The 22,358-nt window shown below is 41.4% G+C and overlaps 1 protein-coding gene across 2 annotated transcripts in view; it reads right to left on the minus strand.

The window, feature by feature from the left end:
* LOC114873038 (dopamine receptor 1) overlaps window positions 1–11,553 on the minus strand; it is a 34,919-nt gene extending 23,366 nt beyond the window's left edge. For both annotated transcript variants that reach the window (XM_029180886.2, XM_029180885.2), the window contains exon 1: window positions 11,522–11,553. In XM_029180886.2, coding sequence (XP_029036719.1) covers window positions 11,522–11,536 — 15 coding nt within the window. In that variant the 5' untranslated portion in view covers window positions 11,537–11,553. The remainder of the gene's footprint in view (window positions 1–11,521) is intronic.
* Window positions 11,554–22,358: the final 10,805 nt, after the last annotated feature.

The following is a 22,358-nucleotide window of genomic DNA, read 5'->3' on the forward strand; positions in this document are numbered from 1 at the left end:
GATAATATTTTAACTATCTCCTAAAGCCGTAACTTTCGAACGTTTGTCTTAATCATAAAAGATAACATCCTATGGTATTATCTCCGGCGATGGCCGATATTCTAAGCTTTATCCCCAGAATTTTACGCTCGCTTCCGTATTCGTTGTCGACGCGATACTGACTTCGCGTCAGTTTATTAGTCTTCCCCCGTCCCTATAAACGATTATCTTTTAAAGGAACAATTTATCTTGGCTAGAATTTCCCGTCGAATATCGTAACAAGTATATCACGGTACAACGTTCCTTTTAATCAAATTAAATCCCTCTTGATTAACATATTCGATCGAAGAAATTCCAGGGGGATGATTTTTAACGATAGTTTTTCAGAAGCCGTAAAAATCTTTGCTAGTACACCCCGAAGGATTACCGAATTGAATTTATAAAGGAAGCCGATATTGCAACACGCGTAAAATGGAATTTTAAAACAGGTGTGCTGCCAGCCTTAAAACACTTTCTACTTTAAAATTGGGTGGAAGGGTGAGATAAGCTTATTGCATATTACTAAAAGGTTCGTACGGGCCGCAGACGCGAGTTTCCTTTTTTTTTTTTCAACTTTATCCCACGTGAACACTTTGGAAACTTCAAACAACACGTAGACCCTAATGGTCGAACTTTTAACGAATAAAAGGATTATTCGCGGTAAGAGAATTTTACGGAATAAATTGAATTTTAGCCGATGGATCGTGTTTGTAACGCGTTTACCATTACGAAAGGCAGTGTGATACGGTTTGGTAAATCGTAACGGTGCTCGGGCTGTTTATCTTTGATGATGTAATTAATGGACGTGGAGAAAAGAGAGGCGGCCGTGGACTAGGATAAATTATGTTAACGCTCGTTTCATCGCAATATTTCGCGGGACCACACGTGCAATTTGCATTCCGATCTAATTACCATTCGATTTGCGAGAGAGCACAGCTTTCCGTGATGTCATCTCCACCCCGGTGCCATAACGACCGCGAAATATGGCTCTTCCCTGTTTCAACTCGTAAAGTTGGAACCGAGCGATTTTCAAGCTTGCTCCATCGACCGGCCACTAGGTAATTTCAATCGACAAAACGATTCTGATGTTGTCGGGAGATGGAAAGAACATTAGGAAACGGAATTTCCCTCATTCGTTTCCCTCGAATTTTCACCTCGTTCCATAGTTTCTTTCGAGATGCTTGTTATTGTTTCGATTAGACGATTTGTCCGAGTATCTAGAGAAATACGATTGGAACGTGTCGAAGCTAGCCGTGTATATATCGAGATTTATAGAGGGTAGTTGGAGATAAGGAGAGAAAAGTGCTATCGTGAAAACGGTGACGACTCGACCCCATAAATCTGTTTCATAATACCAGAATTTGTAAGGTCGTTTAATAGAAGTAAATAAATTGGATCGTGTCCACGATGTCCGTACATGTTTCTTGATTTATGGAGGAAAATTTGAGAATATGGAAATGATAGTACCTCCACCGGGTTGAACTCGAAGGGTCATTTAATAGAAATAAATAAATAACACCATTGGGACGTGAGAACGATGGTGGTCGTGCAACTTTCTCGATTTATAGGATAAAGTTGGAAATAAAGAAACAAGGACGGTCCGATGGAAATGGTAGCTTAACCAGGATGCTACAATTCCGGCAGATAATCTCGTTAATGGAGTCTGCGAGTAGAATCCATAAGGTCCTTTAAATTGAACACGTTTATCGGACGCGAAACGAGCAATTTCGCTCGGACACGAATGAGAATTCGTCTATTTCTTCTTTCGATATACATTTGTCGATAGAATAATTACCTTTGCTTCAGAAACTATGAAACTTTCGTTCCATTAATCTTCTCGAAGGGAAACGACTGGAATAAACGTAGCGATTCACCGTTTATTTACAAGCCAGATTCATTTTAATTCAAATTTCACGACTGACGCCTGAGGAATAAGCTTTGTTTCCAACACTTCTTGCACCGAGTATTTCCGCTACGCTGATCGAATTCAGTCATCCTCGAATTCGTTATCAGTCGCGTCTCGTTTATTTCTCAGCGTAACGTTTTAATTACAAACCGTTTCCACGGGTAACGCAGCTTCTCCTGTTTTTCAAATATTAATATATTCTTCCACGAATATCGCAATCACCGCCGCTTCTGGCTTATCTCGGATGCAAAAGTCAACCTTCGTCCGCTGTGCACGTTGAAAAAGTTTGCAATTATTTTTACCTTGCTCCGGGCAAGGTGTATACAGTTGACTGGCGAGAAAAATTAGGTTGTAATAGATATCGTGGAGGATTCTTTTCCTTATCTCGAGATGGAAGCTCGGGGTTATAAGAAGGAGAATCGTTAGGGTGAAAAAAAGGAGAAGTTCACTTGTCCTCCGACAAAGGGAACGACACAGGCCGCTTATTACGGATTCGGTTGAAGATTGATCGAATTAAGTTTTAAAGCGAGTTAATAGGCGTGCAAAGTGGGCGTAGCTGAGAAGAAAGTCCAAGGGAAATTTCCACGGTACAGAGACTTGTTAGCTGCCGTTCGGTCAGTCCATCGACGAGCTACTATGTAGAATTAAGGGCCCTACTGAATTAACCAACTCGCTTACTGTTCTTTCCACCCCTTTTACCAGCAACACCACGATTCGACAGAATTTCCACTCGCCCGAGTAATTGAATAACTGAAGGAGAATGCTCCGGGGCAGAAATCGGAACAATGAATATCCTCGTTCGCAAGCTTTTCCGAACGTTTTCCTGCGTCCCTATCGCCTCGTATTCCTATATAAACATTCTCGATGTTTGTTCGCTGGAACTGGCTAACAAGCCACCATCGTTGCCTTAAACTCGCGGTTCTCTGCTTTATTCTAAAATTCTAAACCCTTTCACGGTAGACACACGGTGTTTAATAGCGAAACAAGAGCATGAAAGACGAATGAAACAAGTAGAGGTCAAGAGTTCGCGGTGAACATTGTCTTTGTTGCTTAAGTTGGATCGTCGTCGTGGACTCGTCTTATTTGCACAGAGCTAATTACGCTACGAATCGTCGGAAAGTTTTGTCAAAGTACCGCAACGTCGCTGAGAGCTTAATATAATTTAATCAAATTAAACGACTCTGCCGTTTAATACCGTTCCAGGCTTTAAGGTACAAATTACACCTAGAAAAATAAAGAAAATATTCGAAAAGTTTTCTAATATCATTAACACGAAACGCCTATCTGTCGGATAAATATTAAAACCTCGATACCAAGTTCTCGTCGACATTGCGAAATTGCGGAAGAGGATGTTTTTGAGATGAGAAAAAGTACGTAAACATGTTTTACGAGAGCACTCGGTCATCTAAGGATCATTAATTAACCGATGCCCGGTAGAAGGATGGTAGGAAAGAAGAGAAGCTGATAATTCGTGACGGTGATACAACGTTGAAGCTGTAATATCGGCTTACGAGGAGAGTGGACGTTCGATCTGGAACGTTGGTGATTACCCTGCGATTGATAGGCAAATAATTAGCCCAACGAGGACATTTCGATAACAATCCATCTGCGTCAGCCGCCGTTAGTTTCCGTGTTGCCTGTCCGGTTACAGGCGTTCATCAATCCTCTTCCTAACAATCACCGAGTTTCATGAATTCCTACAAGTATCGTTCTTTTTTATCCTCCAAAAAAAATACTCGAAACGACAAACTTTAAACGTAACGTCGGAGATAAAGTTTCGATAGATGCTAAATTCTCGAATCGTGAGTCGCCTAGCTAAACCGCACCGTTTAATTTTCACCCAACTTTGCGTCGTTTAATTAAACGACGAACAATTGAACGTACGGCAAGGTCAGAGGTCCTTTGTTTCATGGCTTAACAGTAATGTGGTTTTGCATATAAATCATTTTATTCTCCGCGGTCCCGTCGTTAAAACAAAGCCGCGTCAGATTTGTTACGCGACAGCGATCAATTTAAGAATTTCTTTTCTCCCGAAATTCGTGTGTTGTTTCTTTCCCTGCTCTTTTCTTTTTGTAATATCGCGTGTATAATTCTTAATGGATCGATCGATTCAGGTTTGAATTGTTAATTTGTTCATTTGGAGAGCACAAGTGTATCACCGCAAATTGACGCAGATATATGACACGAGAATGGACTAGTCGAGTATCGTGGCTATTGTTAACAGGGCGACTGCCATAGGGGGTAGCCGTTGACAAGCACCTCTAATTTTGTACAACCGGATAGCATTAGCGTTTCGTTAATAATGCAGAAAGCAATTTGCAACGAGAGGAAAGGAGCCTTCGAATTGCCGTTTCACGAGAGCGGGAGTTAACTTTCGATGAATTCGAGTTAGTACACGCGAACGTGCAGGAAAAATCGAGCTAACGACACGGTTTCTACGGTTGGAAAAATTGTTCCAACGAAACGAAACAAATTTCCGTGGTGGAAAGGTGCTAGAAATGGAGGAACGGCCAGGTAGCCGCGTATGTAGTTGGTCGGTGGACGAGAAAGGAAAGAAAAAAAAAAGATAATGAAAGAGTTCCGGTCTACCCGACCGTCGTAATTAAATCCCGTTTATCCTGATTGCGATCTGACGAGAAGAAGAGGCGAGGAAAAAAGCGAACGGCGACGAATCATCGGGAAATTCGTCAGCTGATTCGTAAACGATTCGATTCGCGAGCTACGCTGTTATCGGTGAAAATTTCTCGTCGCGACGATCAGGTGAAAAGTAGAATGAACTCGAGCGAGTGAACGTCAACTCCTATTTACGGCCTGATTGAATCCTGATTTCGCGATATCGATAAATATCCCGATAAACGGCTTACTCCTCCTCCTCCTAGAATAATTCGTGTGACACGAAATCATTCAGGATTTTTTGTATCTCAACACCGAAAGTTACTTAATTAGCCGTTCTAATTTAAAGATGTAATACGTTTGCATCCTGTTATTTGAGAACTTAATGAACGTCTGGATCGATGACCGTCGCGTCGCGGGGGTTAAATTCTTAACACGTTGATTGCCACAGTGAAAATAACCGTGAGTGGTCAGACTTGCTGTAATTAATAGCTCTATAAAACCTGCTTAATTACACGTTACCTTGATTACTCTCGTGTCATTAAACGCGTTAATAGCATCGCTGTTATTCTTATAGGAACTCGAGAAAAATAGCAGGAATGGAAGTCGGAATTTTTGCATCCGTAGTCGGTTACCTTATCCATTACCCTTCTGTCACTCCACCGACATCTCTATTCCCAGGATTCCTTTTATCCCTCGAACGGTGGCACGCTGAGATAGCGACAATTCAATTTTCATTTTATATTCTTTTTCATTTCGATCGGGGAGTCAGTGGAGCAGCTGCTATTACGATATGGATCCCTTTACTCTGACCTGAGGGGGTCCGATTTAAGTCCCTTATGCTGGGTAATTAACGCGTTAACAAGACTCGGCATTCGGCCGGTTCGTTTTAAAAGGATATCAACCTGGTTCAATGGAGATCTCGGTGTGTAACGTTGCAAGGAGCGCAAATTACTCCGATTCAGAGCGCTCTGACCTCTCACCCCATTGCAAAGTACACGGATCACGTAGAGGTCGTTAAAGGTACATAAAAGCCTAAGAAAAAGGGGAGAGCGAGATTACGAGTTCAATTGGAGTTTCACGAGAGAACAGTAAAGAGAGGAAGGAAAAAAGAGCCGGGAATAGAGGATATTGTAGCGGTGAAATACGAAATTCGCGACGAACCCTGTTAAATTTCTGCTTTTCTCGACGATAAATTACACGTTTCCTTTTGTTGCTTAATCGAATGAAAAATGAAAGACATTCGTAGCGAGGGCAGCATCAATATTTCAACCGATCGGAACACAAGGGACACCGTTTCATCCTGTATCTCGATATTTTTGTTACACAACGAAAGAAAGAGCAGACGTGTAGCAAATATCGGTTCGATGCTCGAAAAACGATCGATAAGAAACGTAGATAGAATTCGTGTCTGTATTTTCCATCGTTCGTCAGATATTTGGACTTTTTATCGATATTTCAATAACAGCCTGCGTTATGTATTCGCTCCAATCACCGCCAATGTTTCGTCGATAATACGAAGTAACACGTTCGATAATTAAAACGAAAAATTGAACAACGAGATTTCCAACAGAGCGAACGGTAATAAAATAAAAACCTCGCGAAAATTTCATACGATATAAAAACAGTTTGATTCTGTAAAATATTTACTCGGTGCTGCGAATTGGAATCTCTTCTTTTGAAAAGGGTGTCGGTGAAAATTGATACTGGAAGAGAGCTAGTAAGGAAATTGTTGGACGTGTAATCATCTTTGGGTGGGTAAACAGAGCGGTAAAAAGATTGTCGATCGGTGAACGACACAAAGGCAAACAAAGAGGATTTGCCGAGGGTTCTCGATTGACAGAGCTCTCAATGGTATCACCGATCGAGGTGTACGATCCCAAGCAACATAACGGCTTGCACTTGGTATTAGAGTAGAGAGAACCAGTGTGTAACTAGCGAGCTTTAGTTGGTAGCTTGAATGGCTAGCTCGTGTTAGGTCCTTTTCACACCGATCGAAGGTCTATCGATTTAACCCCGACTGCGTGGAATTCGAGAAATCTGGCGGTCGTGAAAATTAGACCGAGATTCGGCCGTAATTTCAATCGAAAATTACATCCTCGAAACAATTATCCCGACGACTAAGCTTTTCTCTATGCACCACGAATTTCCTCGTCCATTATCTATGTTTCTAATTATCACCGACATTTGCTACAATGGATAACATTGATAATTAATGTTATCGACGATATCGAAGATGAACAGTGGAAATGGCAAGTGAAATTTTAGAATCGTCCACTGGATAAAACGAATATTGTTGAACCGTTTGAAGCAGATATATTCGATATCGAAACGATAATGAACGGTGGAAAGACGCGATCCATTGCAACGTTTATTCGTCGATTTGTTATAACAAATTCATCGAATGGCTACGAGCAACGAGGCGTGAGTCAAACGAACTGTTTACCGATGCAACATCGCAATAATTAAGTTCGTTATTATTTTTATTGCACCGTAGTATTTTGAAATTCATGACGACCAATCGCTCGCTGAAATTACTCTGCTATTTTCGTTTCGAAATATCGAGATTAGAATTTGATTAAATTACCTTCGATCGAAGCGTTTTAATTAGGATTAATTGTTGCGATAATTACATAGAAATTGCTCGTTTTTGTTTTCCTCGCTCGAAAGCTCTATTTCTCTTCCAATTAATCCTGAATTTTCGAGGAACTTTTCCCGGTCACAAAAGATTGATACGTTTCACACGGATAAAGCAAAGTATCGAAAATGTTCCCTCGAGCGGAACTGTAATCGAGTAGGAAATTTCAATCAAATAGAAGCAGAAACGTGACACGTCGAGCGAAGCGAGGCATGATATTCGTTCATAGCGGCAAATAGATGAAAGTATGGAGACAAATAGAGGAACAGTGGAATGAGGTGCTCTTGATTTAGGTGAAAACGGAAGGGAGGCTAGAATCTTGATGCAAACCTAACTCAAACCTAACCCAGATTTAACCTAGATTTAACCCAAACACCGAGAGATCTCGGAGAAGGGTAGGACGAGGAAAGGTGAACGAGAAGTAGAGTAAGAAAGAGGGTTAGGGGAGAGAAAAAGAAAGGGAACGTAGAAATGGAATTGCAGGAAAGACGTAGACAGACAGTAGACAGAGACGAAAGACAAAAGTTGTAACACACAGAGAGACGTGGAATACAGATCCGATCATTGGGAATCAGCGAAATACAGAGACACTACTTTACTTTTATCTTTCTTTCCGCAAGTCAGGAAGAAAACAATACGCTCGCTTCTTGAAAATTCAATTCATTTCCTATTCTATTTTAGATCGAAAGCTTTGTAAGAAAGAACCTTTTCTACTTTTACCAGAAATATTTACGAGTATTATAAGAATTTTGTAATTGATAGAAAAGCGCAACAGGCCTGCGAATCCTCCAACCGGAAGTAGTTTGCGTGCAATCACTGCCCAGACGGATAATCTATCAGATTACACGAGACAAGTGGAGTTAACGGGTAGTTCTCGAAATGGCGATCGTCTCGAATCTTCTTCGCGGAGAAGAAACAACCCTATTAACAAACTTCTCCGCGATTATCATTCCTGCTTCTTGTTTCTCCTCGGATCCTATCGGGGATCGAAGGGGACGAAGAAACTAATCACGTTTCTGACGTCGACGAGTTCCGTAAAAAATATCGAACAGCTGTTTTGTAATTACAAGGAGATCGTTTCGCACCCGTTCGGATATAGGGGATCGGGTCAGGGGTGTCGGCGTACAAATCCTTCGGAGGATTCAGCTTTAAGACACAGCTGTTTGCCCGGCTAGTTTTATCACCTTTTCGACTTTCCTCGAAATTGTTTCGATTGGCACCACGAACGTACACACTCGTGGTTGAAATTCCAAGTTCGAGGTTATCAGTATCCAGTTCAACTTTCAGAGATTAAATCTTATGAACCGTGATCAATGATAGAGAATAAACGTCTGCTTCGATTGAATTCGATGGAACTCGATACGTGGCGTTCAAGAGGGAAGAAATTTCTTTTTTATTCAAACTTTCGAAGAAACTCGACGTTTCGAGTGGACTGCATCGTGTCTAGATTTTCGTTTCGATCGATCTAGGATTTTCTTTCTCGATTCCATTTTCGATTCGACCTTCTCCTTTCGAGGACCGGATCAAATCGGATCCATCGGAACGATCCTTTTTTAAATCGACCAACGTTTCCCTCGGCGATGCCATTCGGTTTTCGTGAATATCGTTCCTCGCAATTCTTCTTTCCTCCGTGGTATCGTTCGATCGACAATATCTCGATAGGTATTAAAGTCAGCGTATCCTAAAAATCTTTCTCTATTTCTGAAGAACCGAAAGGATTCCAGTTTTAAACCCTCCCACTGGATAATCGTGTGTATTTTCAGCAAATAAAAATGAACCATCGATGTCGTATTCGTTCGACTTCACTGAAATACGTAACCATTTTTAGAACACTCTTACATTGACCATCGGTGCAATGTATATCGATTTTCGGATTGTTCGGTTCAATTTCCAGCAAGCAAGGGTGTTACAATAATCGTTGCACCCTCGAAAATATTTCCATTCTGACGAAGCAGAATTTCTTTCTGTATCTTATATCCTTTCCAACGCTTCCTTGAAATCGAATCGTTCCGCTGGCGAATCCGATTTGAATCAAGCGGCTCAATCTTGACGAGCAATTTCTGTATCTCGTATTTTTCTCTGTTCCTTCTCGATCGAAAAGTACCGGCAATAACGATGTCGTTAACCCCGTGAAAATAGCATTGATGCAATTGAATTCTTCTCTTTATCGAGCAATAGCTGGTTAAATTGTTCCGAAGAATAGGAATGCTCGTAAAATTGTGAAACCTCCTGACTGCGGATATAAAAAGCTGGAAAATGGACGAGAATACCGCGTTGCTAAGACATTCATCGGAGGCATCGAACGAGCATGAAAGTATTTCGATCGAATCGAAGCGAAAAATTCCTGCTGTTCGAAGCGCGGAAGAAATTGAATTCTTTGTGATTTTTCACCACCCTCCGAGTGTTTCGAATTTTTGTGGGCGTTAAACAATCGGTGTTTTTCGAGGGGTGACTTCCCTTTCGATTTATTTTTTCTTCAGATGGATCGAACAGATTGACCGACATCACAGATTTTAGGATTTCAATCGATTATTCTTGATCATCTCTGGTATTTCGGGGAAGAATCGACGAGTTTGGCGCGTTTCTGAGGATCGGAATGTTCCAAGTTCCAGGGAAACTGTTTAAGCGAGGAAAAATTCAAGGCCTCTGCCCATCGGTCCCGTGGAAAGCAAACGGCTTGGAAACGTAAACGTTGCACGGACGATTAAATTTCCTCGAGAACAGCCTCGGAGCACAAAGTCACAAACTTTACTTCTTCTCGCCATGTTGACGGGTTAGCGTGTCGTTCTATGTTCGAAGGATAATTTTTCGAAATTTCCTCGCAGCTGTACAACGTTCACCGTCACTGCCGTGTCTTTCATAACACTTTCGTCGTTTCGCCGGGAAATCGAGTTCCCGCCGCAGAGAAGACATTCATTTTCCGAGCATGCTCTTTCTTCTCCTTCCTCGTCTTATTTTTCACCCGTCACACACTTTGCTCGAGAGCGTGCGTTTAATACGTCAAGCTGATAAACAATGGATAGAACATAGCTTACTCGATTACGATCGTTCGCGAAGGAAATTAGCGCAATTAAGATGATAACGATCGAAACGTTTCGGGACCTGTTGCAACCGCGCAATCAATGTTTGCGGACTGCAAACATTTGGAGATTGATAAAGAGAGGTAGAGGGAAAAGCTTAATTGATAATCTCCAAAGAACTGAATCCTCTAAATGAATTCGGAGAAGAGGCTGAAGAAACGAACAATCGACGATCTAACCGTTCAAATAATATGAGATCGAAGAAAAACTGTAATCGACGATTCCGATAGAAGCGAACCTTTTAAATGATGATCAACGGTGATGAACGAATTTGAAGAAGACACCCATCACGGGATCCGAGGAAAAAGATAATCGACGATCTCGGTTGAATCGAGCCATTGAATTCGAAGAAGACGAGGATAATTGATAATTTCGACGGTATACGCGTATCCAGGTAGCTCGACGAACTGAAATAGAAGGAGAAAAAAAGCTGAATATCCTCAGTTGCTTAAAAATGTGAATTTTTCGCCGGTGGTGATCCGTCACGCTCGATCGCGCGGAAAAGGTTCATTCACGATCGACGGGGCTATCAATGTTACGCGGGCAAACAAAGCGTCCGTCGTAAGTGGATCGAGAAACAAAGTTTGTTTGCACGGTGTAAAATCACTTTACGCTTGCCTCCGTTGTAGAAGCCAATAGGGTGGCGGTTTGTCACAACATTCTCTCCTCTCGGCAAAGAGAGAGCGAACCATGGTCGTTGGAAAAGTTCAATCGAAAGAGTAGCAAAACACTATAAAACAATAATAACTTGGGCTCCTCCCGGTATCCTCTAAAACTCAGACTTTTTTTCTCTTCTTATTCTTCTTGCCATCAACGGTTCTTGTCTTCTTATCACTTTCTCGATCGGCAACCACTCTCGATTCGTCTCGCGAAACTAGCTTCCCATTCCGACGGACGTTCCACGATCACTTCCGATATTATATTCCGTGGGTAGAGCGCGAAACAACGTGGACGAGAACACAGATACAGACAGAAAGGCGAAAATGAAGATAATAAAAATTAAAATTAAAAAGGACGTGATCATGCTCGAAGATATCCGTGCTAGTGTTTTCGTGTTGTTGAAGTAGCCGGACACGAATCGTTCTCATGCACGACAGGATTGCGAGGCACAGAATTGTTTTTGAAATATCGTGTCGTGTGTGTTCATGTATGTGCGTGTATACATACATATATAAAGAGGTATATATATGTATAGTCACGAATTTCGGCGGTCCGGTTCGTAGCAGAGAGAGCGTGCTGATGTTTCTAGGTAAGTTCGTGGCTCACCTGGGGTAGAATCATGACGTGCGGCAGCTGGCGCGCCTCGCCGCGCACTGACTCTTCCGCACCCCGAGCACAGCCTCCTTTCACCCTCTCCTACATCCCCTCCAACCCTCAAGTCTCTCTTTCTCCAACGTACAGCATCCACCACCATCACCGCCACCCTCTTTATCCACCCGATTCCCTACCCTCTGTAACGTTAGTCCTGTTACTTCGACGAAAAAGCAAGGAAATCGGACAACCACGGACTCGACAACGACCCGCTGCTGCTTTTGCTGCTTTTGCTTCTTTTGCTTCTGTTATTACAGGTTGCTCCTTCGTCGTGTTTCAGACGATACTGTTCGGTTATTTATGCGAAGCAGCAGGTGCTCGTTACTTTTGATGCTACCCTCGACTAACGCTAATGAGAATTTTTGCATTTTCTCTCGGCGTCGCGACTGGTTGCTTGAAAACCAACGAGAAGGATGTATGGAGAGATTCAATTACGAATCGAGCTCGCGGTGGATCTCTGCGTTTATCGATTTCTTAGCTCGTTGTTATTCTAAAAATTCTTACTTCTATTTAACTCGGTCTGAATTTTTTACGATACGGTAAAAAATTGTCTTCTCCGAGACAAGAAGTAAGGATCAAAGCGTAATCACGACTCTTTTTTACGAGGCGTTTGATCAATTTTTTGTCTTTCACCCTTGTAACAGAGACAGGGTATATCGAGGAGTAAATTGTCTCGTAATCGCGTCACCTTTAATCACCGTTCGTGAATTATTCGATCGGTGATATTACACGATACACGCGTACGAGCTTCGTTAACTGCCTTCGCTTAATTGTGTTCCCCCTCCCTTGTAGGCGCGACGCCGGATACCTTGGAGGCGAGAACAAATATTTCCACTGTCGACTAAATAATTGCGAAATTATGCGGCGATAATGCATTAACGAATTAGTGATTTCGAACGGAAGCAGAGAAAATCAACGACAGAGCACGGTCTCTGTAATTATCGATCGCGTAAATTATTCTAAATAACGATAACGCGTCGACGTTTGAGAAACTAGAAAAATTAGTACGCGAGAACGAAGAGTATCGTTATTTACTTCAACTGCGAAGCGAGCCTCTGATATGTAAACACCCTTGGCGCGACTTACAATACAGCCGCTTCGAGCCTGCTTTGTTTTCGAAATTCAGTCGTGTATCGCGTTCCGAAATGATAACACCGTCGCGTCCCTTCGCTCTAATTCATCGTTGTCTGTTACACGATGGAAGCAAACGTCGCGTAGCCTGTTTCTTGCTCGTTTTTTACCGCGCGATGGAAAAGTGCTACGGTGATTGATTTGTTCATCCAGTCAAGTCGGCGGAATTTTCAACGAAAATCTACTTTCCAGAAGGAGAAGGCGGAGGCAACGTGTCTGGAAAGAAGAAGAAGTAATTCCCTCTGCGAATGGTGAGTTCGTTTATTCTTGATGTATTAACTTCTTAGCTAATAGACGTTTTTATGGACCAACACTGGCGAGCAAAAACTTAGTATTTTTAAGACTCATTTTCACCGACGACTGTGTAATTATTTTATGATATAAGTTCTTAGTTTAATTTATTAAATTTCACGCTAGCGAACGCGTTAATGAAAGGGAGAAAAAGAGGCTGGGGTGATTTCTTTTTATCCACGATAAATCTGTATCTCCCCATCCGAATCACCCTAGCCCTCTCTTCTCGTCGAGTGACAAATAAATATGGAAAAGTACTCTTTTTTTCTTCTTTCTACGTATATCGACACGTATATGCTCTTAGAAAAACGAGACGGTCGTTTGGTCGACAGATTCGTTCGCGAATACAGAGGGGAAAGAGAGATTCTCCTGAGAACATAATTTTAGAGACATCGATTTCTTCTTCGTATACCTATGTTTGCCTGAAACTATCGGTAAAACGATTTCGGGTGTTGCCTTCTTAAAATCGGCGCGTTTAAAAAAGGTTGAGCGACGAAATCGAGAGGGTGGATTTAGACGAGTTTAGAATCTTTTTTCACGAGAAAGCAACGGTTGGTGTATTTTTATTTCGCGATCGGAGCTCGAGAGGAGAGATTGAAAATAAGGATAAGGATTGATAGGAGCGATTTGTAATAGGGGTGAGTTTAATGACGCGCCGAGTTCTTTACGTTTAATTGAACGATCGATCGGGGTAGTGAATCGGGATTAAGATATCGTTCGCAACGAATCCTCGCGACAGTGTGACTAAGCGACCTTCGTCGGACCCGATGTTTCACCAAAGTTTTATCGAGCGAAAATTTCAACGTTCCACTCGAGGCTAAAATAATTTTTTATTCTATTCGAATGGATGCGAACAAAAAAATAGAATAAATATCTTTTATTTGGCGAACGTTAATGCACGGTCAGCCGGAGAATAAGGTTGGTCTTGGAAAATTTTAGTAGAATATAAATTTCCTTGGCGGAAAATTATAAGCTCGGGGTCGGCTGAAAAAGGAAAATTGAAACGCTTTGATATAGCGGGAATGATATTATTTCATTTCGTCAATTTAATGTACGTCGCGCGAAAGGACATTCTTTGAGAATTTTAATAAAATTCCTGTTCTTTCGTGTACGGGAAACATCATCAACGGAGTCGCGCGAATTACGATGATCGAATTAAAGGGAAGCATTTTCATTGAAATACTTGGAGCCGGTAAACGCGATATTGCCGGGTGGAGAAGTCGAACGAGGGAGGTCCTAAAAGACACTCGCGTAAAATGAGAAATTTCGTTCGACCCTCTTCTCGTCGTTTCATCAATTTTTCGAAAACAACTTTCACCGTATAATCCTTCGAATGAATTTAACGGAATAAAAATTGCAGCTGCTTCGTTAAAAGGGTTTGCGCATCGTTCCGAATGATACTTGGGTGTACGTTACCGAGACGAGTATTTCTTTCATCCTTTAATCCACGCTGCATTTTATTCCTGTCACGTAAACCAGTGGAAAGCGAAAGAATTAATAGCCCTGGATAAGTAAACAAATGCGGTACTGCAGAATATTCTCTCCGTGATAAATTAATTTCATCGATTCGATTCGTTTTACTTTTTCTTTCATTTATATAGCTCGACCTCTATTTACTCGATGTTCTTTTGGCTAGCATTTTTTTTCAACTTTAACGATTATTACTTTACCTCTTTTACTGGCAAAAAATTCCCTTTATTGCAGCTTTGATGCTTTTATTAACCCCGTAGAAATGTTTAGTTGATAAATACTGAAAAGGATTCTAACCCGTTTTCAGATACGCTACTTTCGATGGTAAAAGTCTTTTAAAGAAAAAGCTAATCCTCTTTCAGCGAGTCGGTCGATTAGAAAAAGGGTGTCGTTTTTAAATGAAGTCTACCCTTTCGCGGGGACGAGAAAGAGAATCATAGAAGGGTGAGAGAGAAATGCGTTGAACCTGTTGCACCTCTCGAAAAGAAGCGGAGCACCCCTGACTGCGAGAAGTCGATGCACAATTCTCGACCACTCTTTCCCCTTTGTATTCTTCGAGACAGTCAGAATTCAACAGAAAATTTGTCTTTTCGCATTGTCACGGTAGATCTACTTTCTGGCTCGATCTTCTGGTAATTCCGTCGGAATGAAACGTGGACGCGTTGTCTTCTGATAAATTGCACGTTATTCGCAAAGAATAGGTAAGAGAGAGAAACAGAGTTAACCCATTTGAGACAGTGCACCTTTTATTATAAGATGAGTCCCAAGAGTAGAAAATCTTCTTCTAGTTATATATCACCTTCTTCTACTGATTACATAAAGCACGGACCATTTGACAGGCTCGTTTTTTATTTTAAATTCAAATTAATATCAGTGTTCTTAGCTATTTTTTCATCTTCTTTTCCGCCCACCCTTTGCCGTACAATTGTTGTTCCTTCTCGAAATTTTAATCCTGACAAGGTGGAAAGGTAATTCTCGACCGTACGTTGCGTGGAATTTCAATTTACTGAAATTCAATCGATCTAAAAGCGCATCGGGACTGGTGAAGCTTGATAAAATTCCAATTGTAGCACTCGGAGCATCCGCAAGATTTAAAGCCGACTTCTTACATACTTTTTGATTTCGACTTTTTCCTTATTCTTCGCTGGGAAATTACTTTTCTACTTTCGAGTACGAATCCTTTTTTCTCGTTATCCGATAACGTTTCAAGAAAGTTGCTTCGTGCGTTTCGATGCAAACAACTCTCTTTTTTTGTAATCTTCGATTTGCACGATGAAACTCGTTCGATAAGGTTTGAAAATTCTATCAGAAAGAAACAGTGAACGTTAGGGGGTTAAAGTTTCTATTGAAATTCCGCTCGGAGCTTCTTTCCGAACGATGTAATTTCGTGAAATTACGCTGGACGATAAGCGATCGCGAGAGCGAGTGTTTTTCCATCAAGAGGAGAAAATATGGCGACCGTGTGTGCAGATAATCAGTTTATCCCGGCATGCTTGCCCTATTTCGCATATTATGACCGACTGTATGCTCGACAGGGAGCCTCTTATCTGCCAGCCCGTCAACCCGCGACTAATTCAACCCCTCAGTCTGCTGGCTTACCTTATCTCCCTCTAATCCTGTCCGCCTCCTAAAATTCGATGAAAAGTAAACGGCTTTACTTTCTTTTCCTTCCATTTTATTTCTGACTCGAAGAAAAAAATGGCAGGCGAAAGAAAAGGGCAAATAGTAAGTTTAAAGTGCGCGACCAAGAAACAGAGGGTGATGAATGGTTAGATAAACACACCCTTCAAAGGTTCTTCTATTAATGGAAATGTCAAGACTGTTGTTTTTCGCATCGTTTCCTGGAATTTCCTGCGATTTCGAGAAGAAGCGATCAATTTCTAACTCGCTTTCAAATACATTTCTACGCAACTTATTATTAGAATCGTTTGGAAAGTAAGAACCCCTTAGGTCAGGCAGGAATTTATCGTTACTACCCTTAAACGGCACTTAGTTTTCGAAAACAAGCGAGTCTACAAGCCTCCCAGCTACAAGGGTGTAATTCTTTGCCGTTACAAATTACCAGATTCATTTCTCCTCCTCTGGGGGTCGTTTCGACTCTCGTAAGAAGATAGCATCGCTGCGTGGAAAGTATGGCGGTTCGCTTATAATTCGCAAGCCCTTCGAGAACAAATAAAAACTCCCACGCGATATCCTTAATGCTTTCATTTTATTTTCTCCTCGAGATCTAAATCGTTCGATGGTAATCGACGAGCCTTTATTTTCGGTCAACGAATCGTTCGTATGTCTTTCACGAATTTCCCTAGCAACAAGCGAAAAATCGATCAGGTTTATTTTTGTAATCAGGTGAATAACTTTGTAAACGAAATGTTATTTCGAGGTTCGATAGCTTTAGCTCGAATTGCCATCGTAGCGTAACCCGGAAGCGAAGGAAGAAAGAGAGGGAATTGAATAATTACGTTTCGAGCAAAGATCTTTCGAGGGTCTGACTGCATACGGAGCCCCTCTACTCCCAGTAGTATTTCCAGACAGTCTGATAGTCAGCCGCGCGTAACTCATTGTCAGAGAGAGAACAGCCGTTCGAGTAATTTGCCGCCTCTCTACTTTGACGATTTTAATTGACGGATGGTGTTTATTACACGCAACAAGACTGAAACTTCCGCGGATACGCCACCGAGAAACTTACCTTCGGTTTACTCGAGTTGAAATCAGTGCTGTTTCGAAACTGTAAATAATAATAAACAAGAAACATCAGGAAAACGGTTATTGTCGCGTTTGTCAGCAGCTGACAAATTTGACCGTTTATGCTGATAAACGATGTTTAACCCGTTCTCGTCCCATAGCTACCTTCATTTCGACAGGCTATTCAATTTTCCGTCGAACGTGCCAGGGTCGATAGTCGATATTACAATGAGATTATGCGATGAAATTAACTGTCAGACTGGATATTTCTTGAACGTTATTCGAAGCCCGTCGATTCGCGAAGCGTAATAACCCTGTCGCCTGCGTTCGATGTTGTTATATTCCGAATTATTATCAACGGTATGCGCGTTTAACGTCACGCTGTAGAGTTTCTTTTCTAAACCAATCGCGAATTAACCTGCTTTTATTTGTTGCGCGAGATTTGTCAGATAATCGAGCTAGAATTCAGCGCAAATTGTTCGTGGAATAACAGAGGAGAAAAGGGAATGCGGTGAAAATTCGAACGCTTTCTCGCGGGAAATCATTTCGTTGCTTGACGACGTGCGAATAGCTCGTTTCGCGTTAAATCGCCCAGCATCGAACGTTGTTCGTGGATTTTTCTGAAAAATCTCCGTTTCACCGATTCGCAGGAGAGGGTTGAAAAATTGCTACCCGCGTCGTTAATATATAACTGGTATCGCTTAATTAAACTCTTTTGAAAAACGATAAAATGTCGGCCCCGTTAATTTCCCTACCCTTTTCAACCATTCTTCGCACCCTCTCGACGATAGCCTGCTGGGAAGCATTTCTGAACTCCTCTAACCCCTTCGCTCTGATACACCCTGCTCCTCGCTGAATCACTTTCCACCGCGTACTTGGAATTTTATCGGCGTTCCACCTCCCTTAGCCAGTGTTTTCCCTGAAGCACCGTCCATCAGCTACGAAAACTTTATTTCTTTTCTTCGTTAAATTAGAACAAATGAAATGAAACAAAGTTTCACCATTTTCTTCATTATCATAAACCATTTAGCCCGTCGTCGCTTCGTCTATAGATCGAGGCCCGTTCATTAACCGATAATTACTATGTCAATCAATCTCTCATCCAGGAATTATCGATCGAAACGCGACGAATTTTGGATTTCAGCCTTAGAGGTAAATGAAAGGACTTTGTGAGTACGACATTCGTAATTCTCGAGGACAAAGATCGCGTGGGACGTCTCGATTAATCGTTGATTAAGATATGAGTATTTATAACGCGGTTAATGGTGTTTATGGGTAAATTAAAACTGACCCTCTGAAAATCTGACGAAATCGTTTCTGTTGGACGAGGGCGGATTCCGAGGGTTGAATCAACGAGAGACTGTAGGAGGATAGGATTATCGAGCACACAGAGAGCGGTATGCATGACGAGCAGCGTTTTAATCTGACGTCGATTAGTAGCACAGTCCGCTAGGGATTATGGTCTGGGTTAGGCAGATTCAACGATTACATCGTACAACAACGTAGCCAGCCGCGCAATGTTACGTATCCACTCGTGGCTAAAGCTGGCCGGATACTTGCTTTGCCCTGGGTCCCCTTGCTAATTGCGTTCATCGCTGCCTGCCACACGATTACCACCGCTAGCATTATCAGCGATACACGTTGCCGATAAAACGAGCCTCCTCTTCCGATCCTCACCTTTTCCCCGACAGACCGATTATTAAACGGAAGCGTAATCTACTCGTGATTGATCAATGAGAAAATTGTTTATTCTTGTTCTTGATAGGAGATACACGGTTTCGTTGCTGCTTAAATCGAAACTTTTCCAACCGATTAATTCTATATACCATTACGAAACCGATGCGACAATATAATTAGAGTTAATTATCCGGAATGTCCACCGTCGATTAATTATTTAACGAGAAAACGACGAAGCATCTCGGAGGTAAGATTGCGCACACTTGATCGAGGATGTAATTACGCGAAGCGGAAGATCTATCTTTATAACGCGATCGATCGTGTGGTTAACCGTTCTGGGTATCGTTTGCCCCGTTAGATCGATAATCGAGAATGGAATGGAGAAGAGGAAGGTTTCGGTACAGCCGATACGTTCCCTCTGAACGAGTTTGCACTCCGGTACATCAGTATCGTAGGAATCGATGGAAAATGGAAGGGAAAAAGTCTGGGAATCAAGGATCCTCTCCTAGGTTAAGAGGAATTTGTGAAAAACAGAAGTTAGGACCCTGGCGTTTATAGCTGGCTATATTGCTCCCTTATTATTGGATTTAGAGGTCGCGATCCCACGCATCCTTCAGCTTTCTTATCGGGCATGGGAGTTCCAATCCCACGGTTTTTCCAATGGCACCGGTCGATGTCCAGCCGGTGCCATATACAAAGAAACTTGTTACTTGTCCTCGACTCGCGTAAAGATATTACCATCTTTATAGAATTCTTGAGAAGCAGCGACGAGTTCCCGGTTGAAAAAGCAATACTGCAATGTCATAGGAAATAGGCGAGTTTGAAATATTCAGCAAAAGTCTGGCTAGAAAATTCACTAGAAACCAGGTGCTTGATAATGCAACACTTTCACCTGGAAATATTACCTCGTATCTTTCAGACGACGTTTAACTGTTGCATCCATGAAATAGCTTTGCCAGTGCGCTTCTTCTGAATATTAATTGGCTCGTCAAACATTTAGTTGGACATAGTACTGCTCGATTTTGCGACAGTTTCGAGCTGGATATCGGGATAATATATGGAGTAGGGAGTCGTATGGAAATGCGAGCATAAATTCTCGTTGAGAATCGACGAAAATATACCTCTCGGACGATTTTTAGGAGCGTGTTTCGATGTTGGATTATCTTGCTTTAGCGGATACGATCTGACATCCGAAACGGGAGAGCAGGTGTGGTTCTCATTTTTTCATGTTTTACCGCGAAAGATAAAGGAAAATTACAAATGCTCTCTCCGGCTTTTTGAATAATACACGGCGGAAAATAGAACTGGTTGCACGACGCGAAAATGATTCGTAATCAGCCGTGAGAGAAACGTTCTCGAAGATGACCCTCTCGTTTGTCAGACGACGGAAAAGTTGAAGTAGATTGGCGCAGGGAAAATGAATGCTTTAACTGAAATTAAATGCTTGGACAGAGGGTCGTGAACGACGTTCCTTTCAAAGCGTCGCTGCTCGCGATACAGGAAAATGGAAAATATAAATAGAACGATACTCGCCAAAGGTTGATGAAAAATCACGAACGTAGTAAAATTATCCAACGAAACACTGATTACTGATTCGATTACACTTGATTGCGACCTAACCGTACAATACGCGCGTCTACCATGCAGGTATCATGAATGAAAATTTGGAAAAAGAACGAACAGAACTGTTCATCCGTCCTTTATTCGTCGTCGTTATTGCGTCCAATCACAGGTTTGTTTCACTCTTCTGCTCTTTTGTGCGTGCTTTTTTTTTTAATTCTGTCGAATCCATTGCCACTGTTGAAGCAAACGTTAAATAAAGTACGTCGAGTTGGCAATTTAAAAGTTTCAAAAGTTCGTAACTTTGCCGAAGGGATTGGTAATGATTGTAGTTATTCGCTCTGTGTAAGTGAAAGCAAGTCGTTTCTTTATAAAGAGTTCTTTCTTATATTTGGAATTAAATTTTTAATGACGACACGGTTGAATTAGGTGGAACACTGTACATAGATGTTCGTTAAGAAATTTTTCACTCAGTTTACTCCAAATTCCAAAGACTTATTTTCGATGCTGAAAATGCGTTTTCCCTCACGGTTTTCTATCACGAGCATAACGTCATTCCGCTTTGTTCTACAGTAAATCCTTTGAAAGAGAATGCGAACGAGCTGCGAAGAAATTCATTTGGAATATCATTTTCCTCTACTCTTTCCTCTTATTACTTATCGTGAAATAACTTCAATGAATCGAAAGCGTTGCATCCTTTTTTCCACAGATTTTATTATTATCCACAGACATTTTCATTATCTTTCATCTGCAGACGTAGCCTTCGTTTTTGTAAAAAGATTTAATTAAAATTTGTATGCTTTGTACTGTCTTTATTAATATAAAGTTATTAATTTATATTTAAATTTTTGTACGTAAACACGTTTTCTAGGTAAATGGATGGAAATGAAATTGCACGAAATTATTTTCTGATATTTTAGTTTCTTAAAACAAACATCGCATCGGGTGCTATTGGTATTCCGTGTGCGAATCCTTCAAACTGCGTCGGTGAAATTGAAATAGAAAATAAATTGAAAGGTTTACCAAATATTTGGTAGAGAGGAGCAACGCTTTTAATACCACTGCCAGGAATTTCGATAAAACCGATAATCAGAGTTTTATTTAGTCGCGCGCATTCGTACTTAACGCATTAATACATCAACGAATCGGATATTGTTAGTAAAAATATCTGTTCGTTGATCGTAGAGGATGAAATAACGAGGTTAAAATAGAGGGTGCGCGATGGCAATCCGATTGGGAAAAAATTTCAAGTCTACATCGGATCCGTAAAGCAATTTTCTTCTGGTCGACCTGTCGGAATCGAATCACCGCTGAAAACAACGGCGAATTTTGATAGATCCATTTTTATGGTAATCAGGATAGATTTTTTTTTATTTTTTACCGGGTCAGTTGTTTCCCTCCCTGGGGAGAAGCTCGTTTACATTGGATCCGAAAATGTACCATGCTCGTTTGTAAAATTATCATCGTTTCGAAACGGTTTAAAGTTTATTTCAAAGTGGAATTGAATCGAACACTCTTTGCAATTCGAATCTCGTTGATTTCTCCTTCACGCCTATCGTTGCAATCGAGTGAAAAACGTTGACGATTGTTGAACGATTCCCTGTTTTCGTGTATCGCAAACAATCGCGTGATTAGCAGTCGCTTAATCAAATTATCGCTCAGTCGCGAGGATCGACGAGCGTTAGAATTAGAATTTGTAAAACATTTTTCGAAGTCAGCGAAGCGAGAAATTGCTTGGTGCCACGACGACGGTTCGTTATAATATGTATATCCAATCTTTATGATATTTACTTTCTGGTTGTACGCGTGGCACAGTTGGAAATTAACTTGTCGTCGATTCGTCGACTCGACGAGCTTTCAAAGGTTCCATAAATATTTGCGCAACTCGTCTGGATGGGACTTTTCGCGGTTTAACGGAGCGAAGGGAATCGTCTGGAGGTTCTTTACCTTTCGACATCAAACATCCTTGAAAATTGCAAAT

The sequence above is a fragment of the Osmia bicornis genome, chromosome 9, assembly GCF_907164935.1.
Source record: "Osmia bicornis bicornis chromosome 9, iOsmBic2.1, whole genome shotgun sequence".
Lineage (NCBI taxonomy): Eukaryota > Metazoa > Arthropoda > Insecta > Hymenoptera > Megachilidae > Osmia > Osmia bicornis.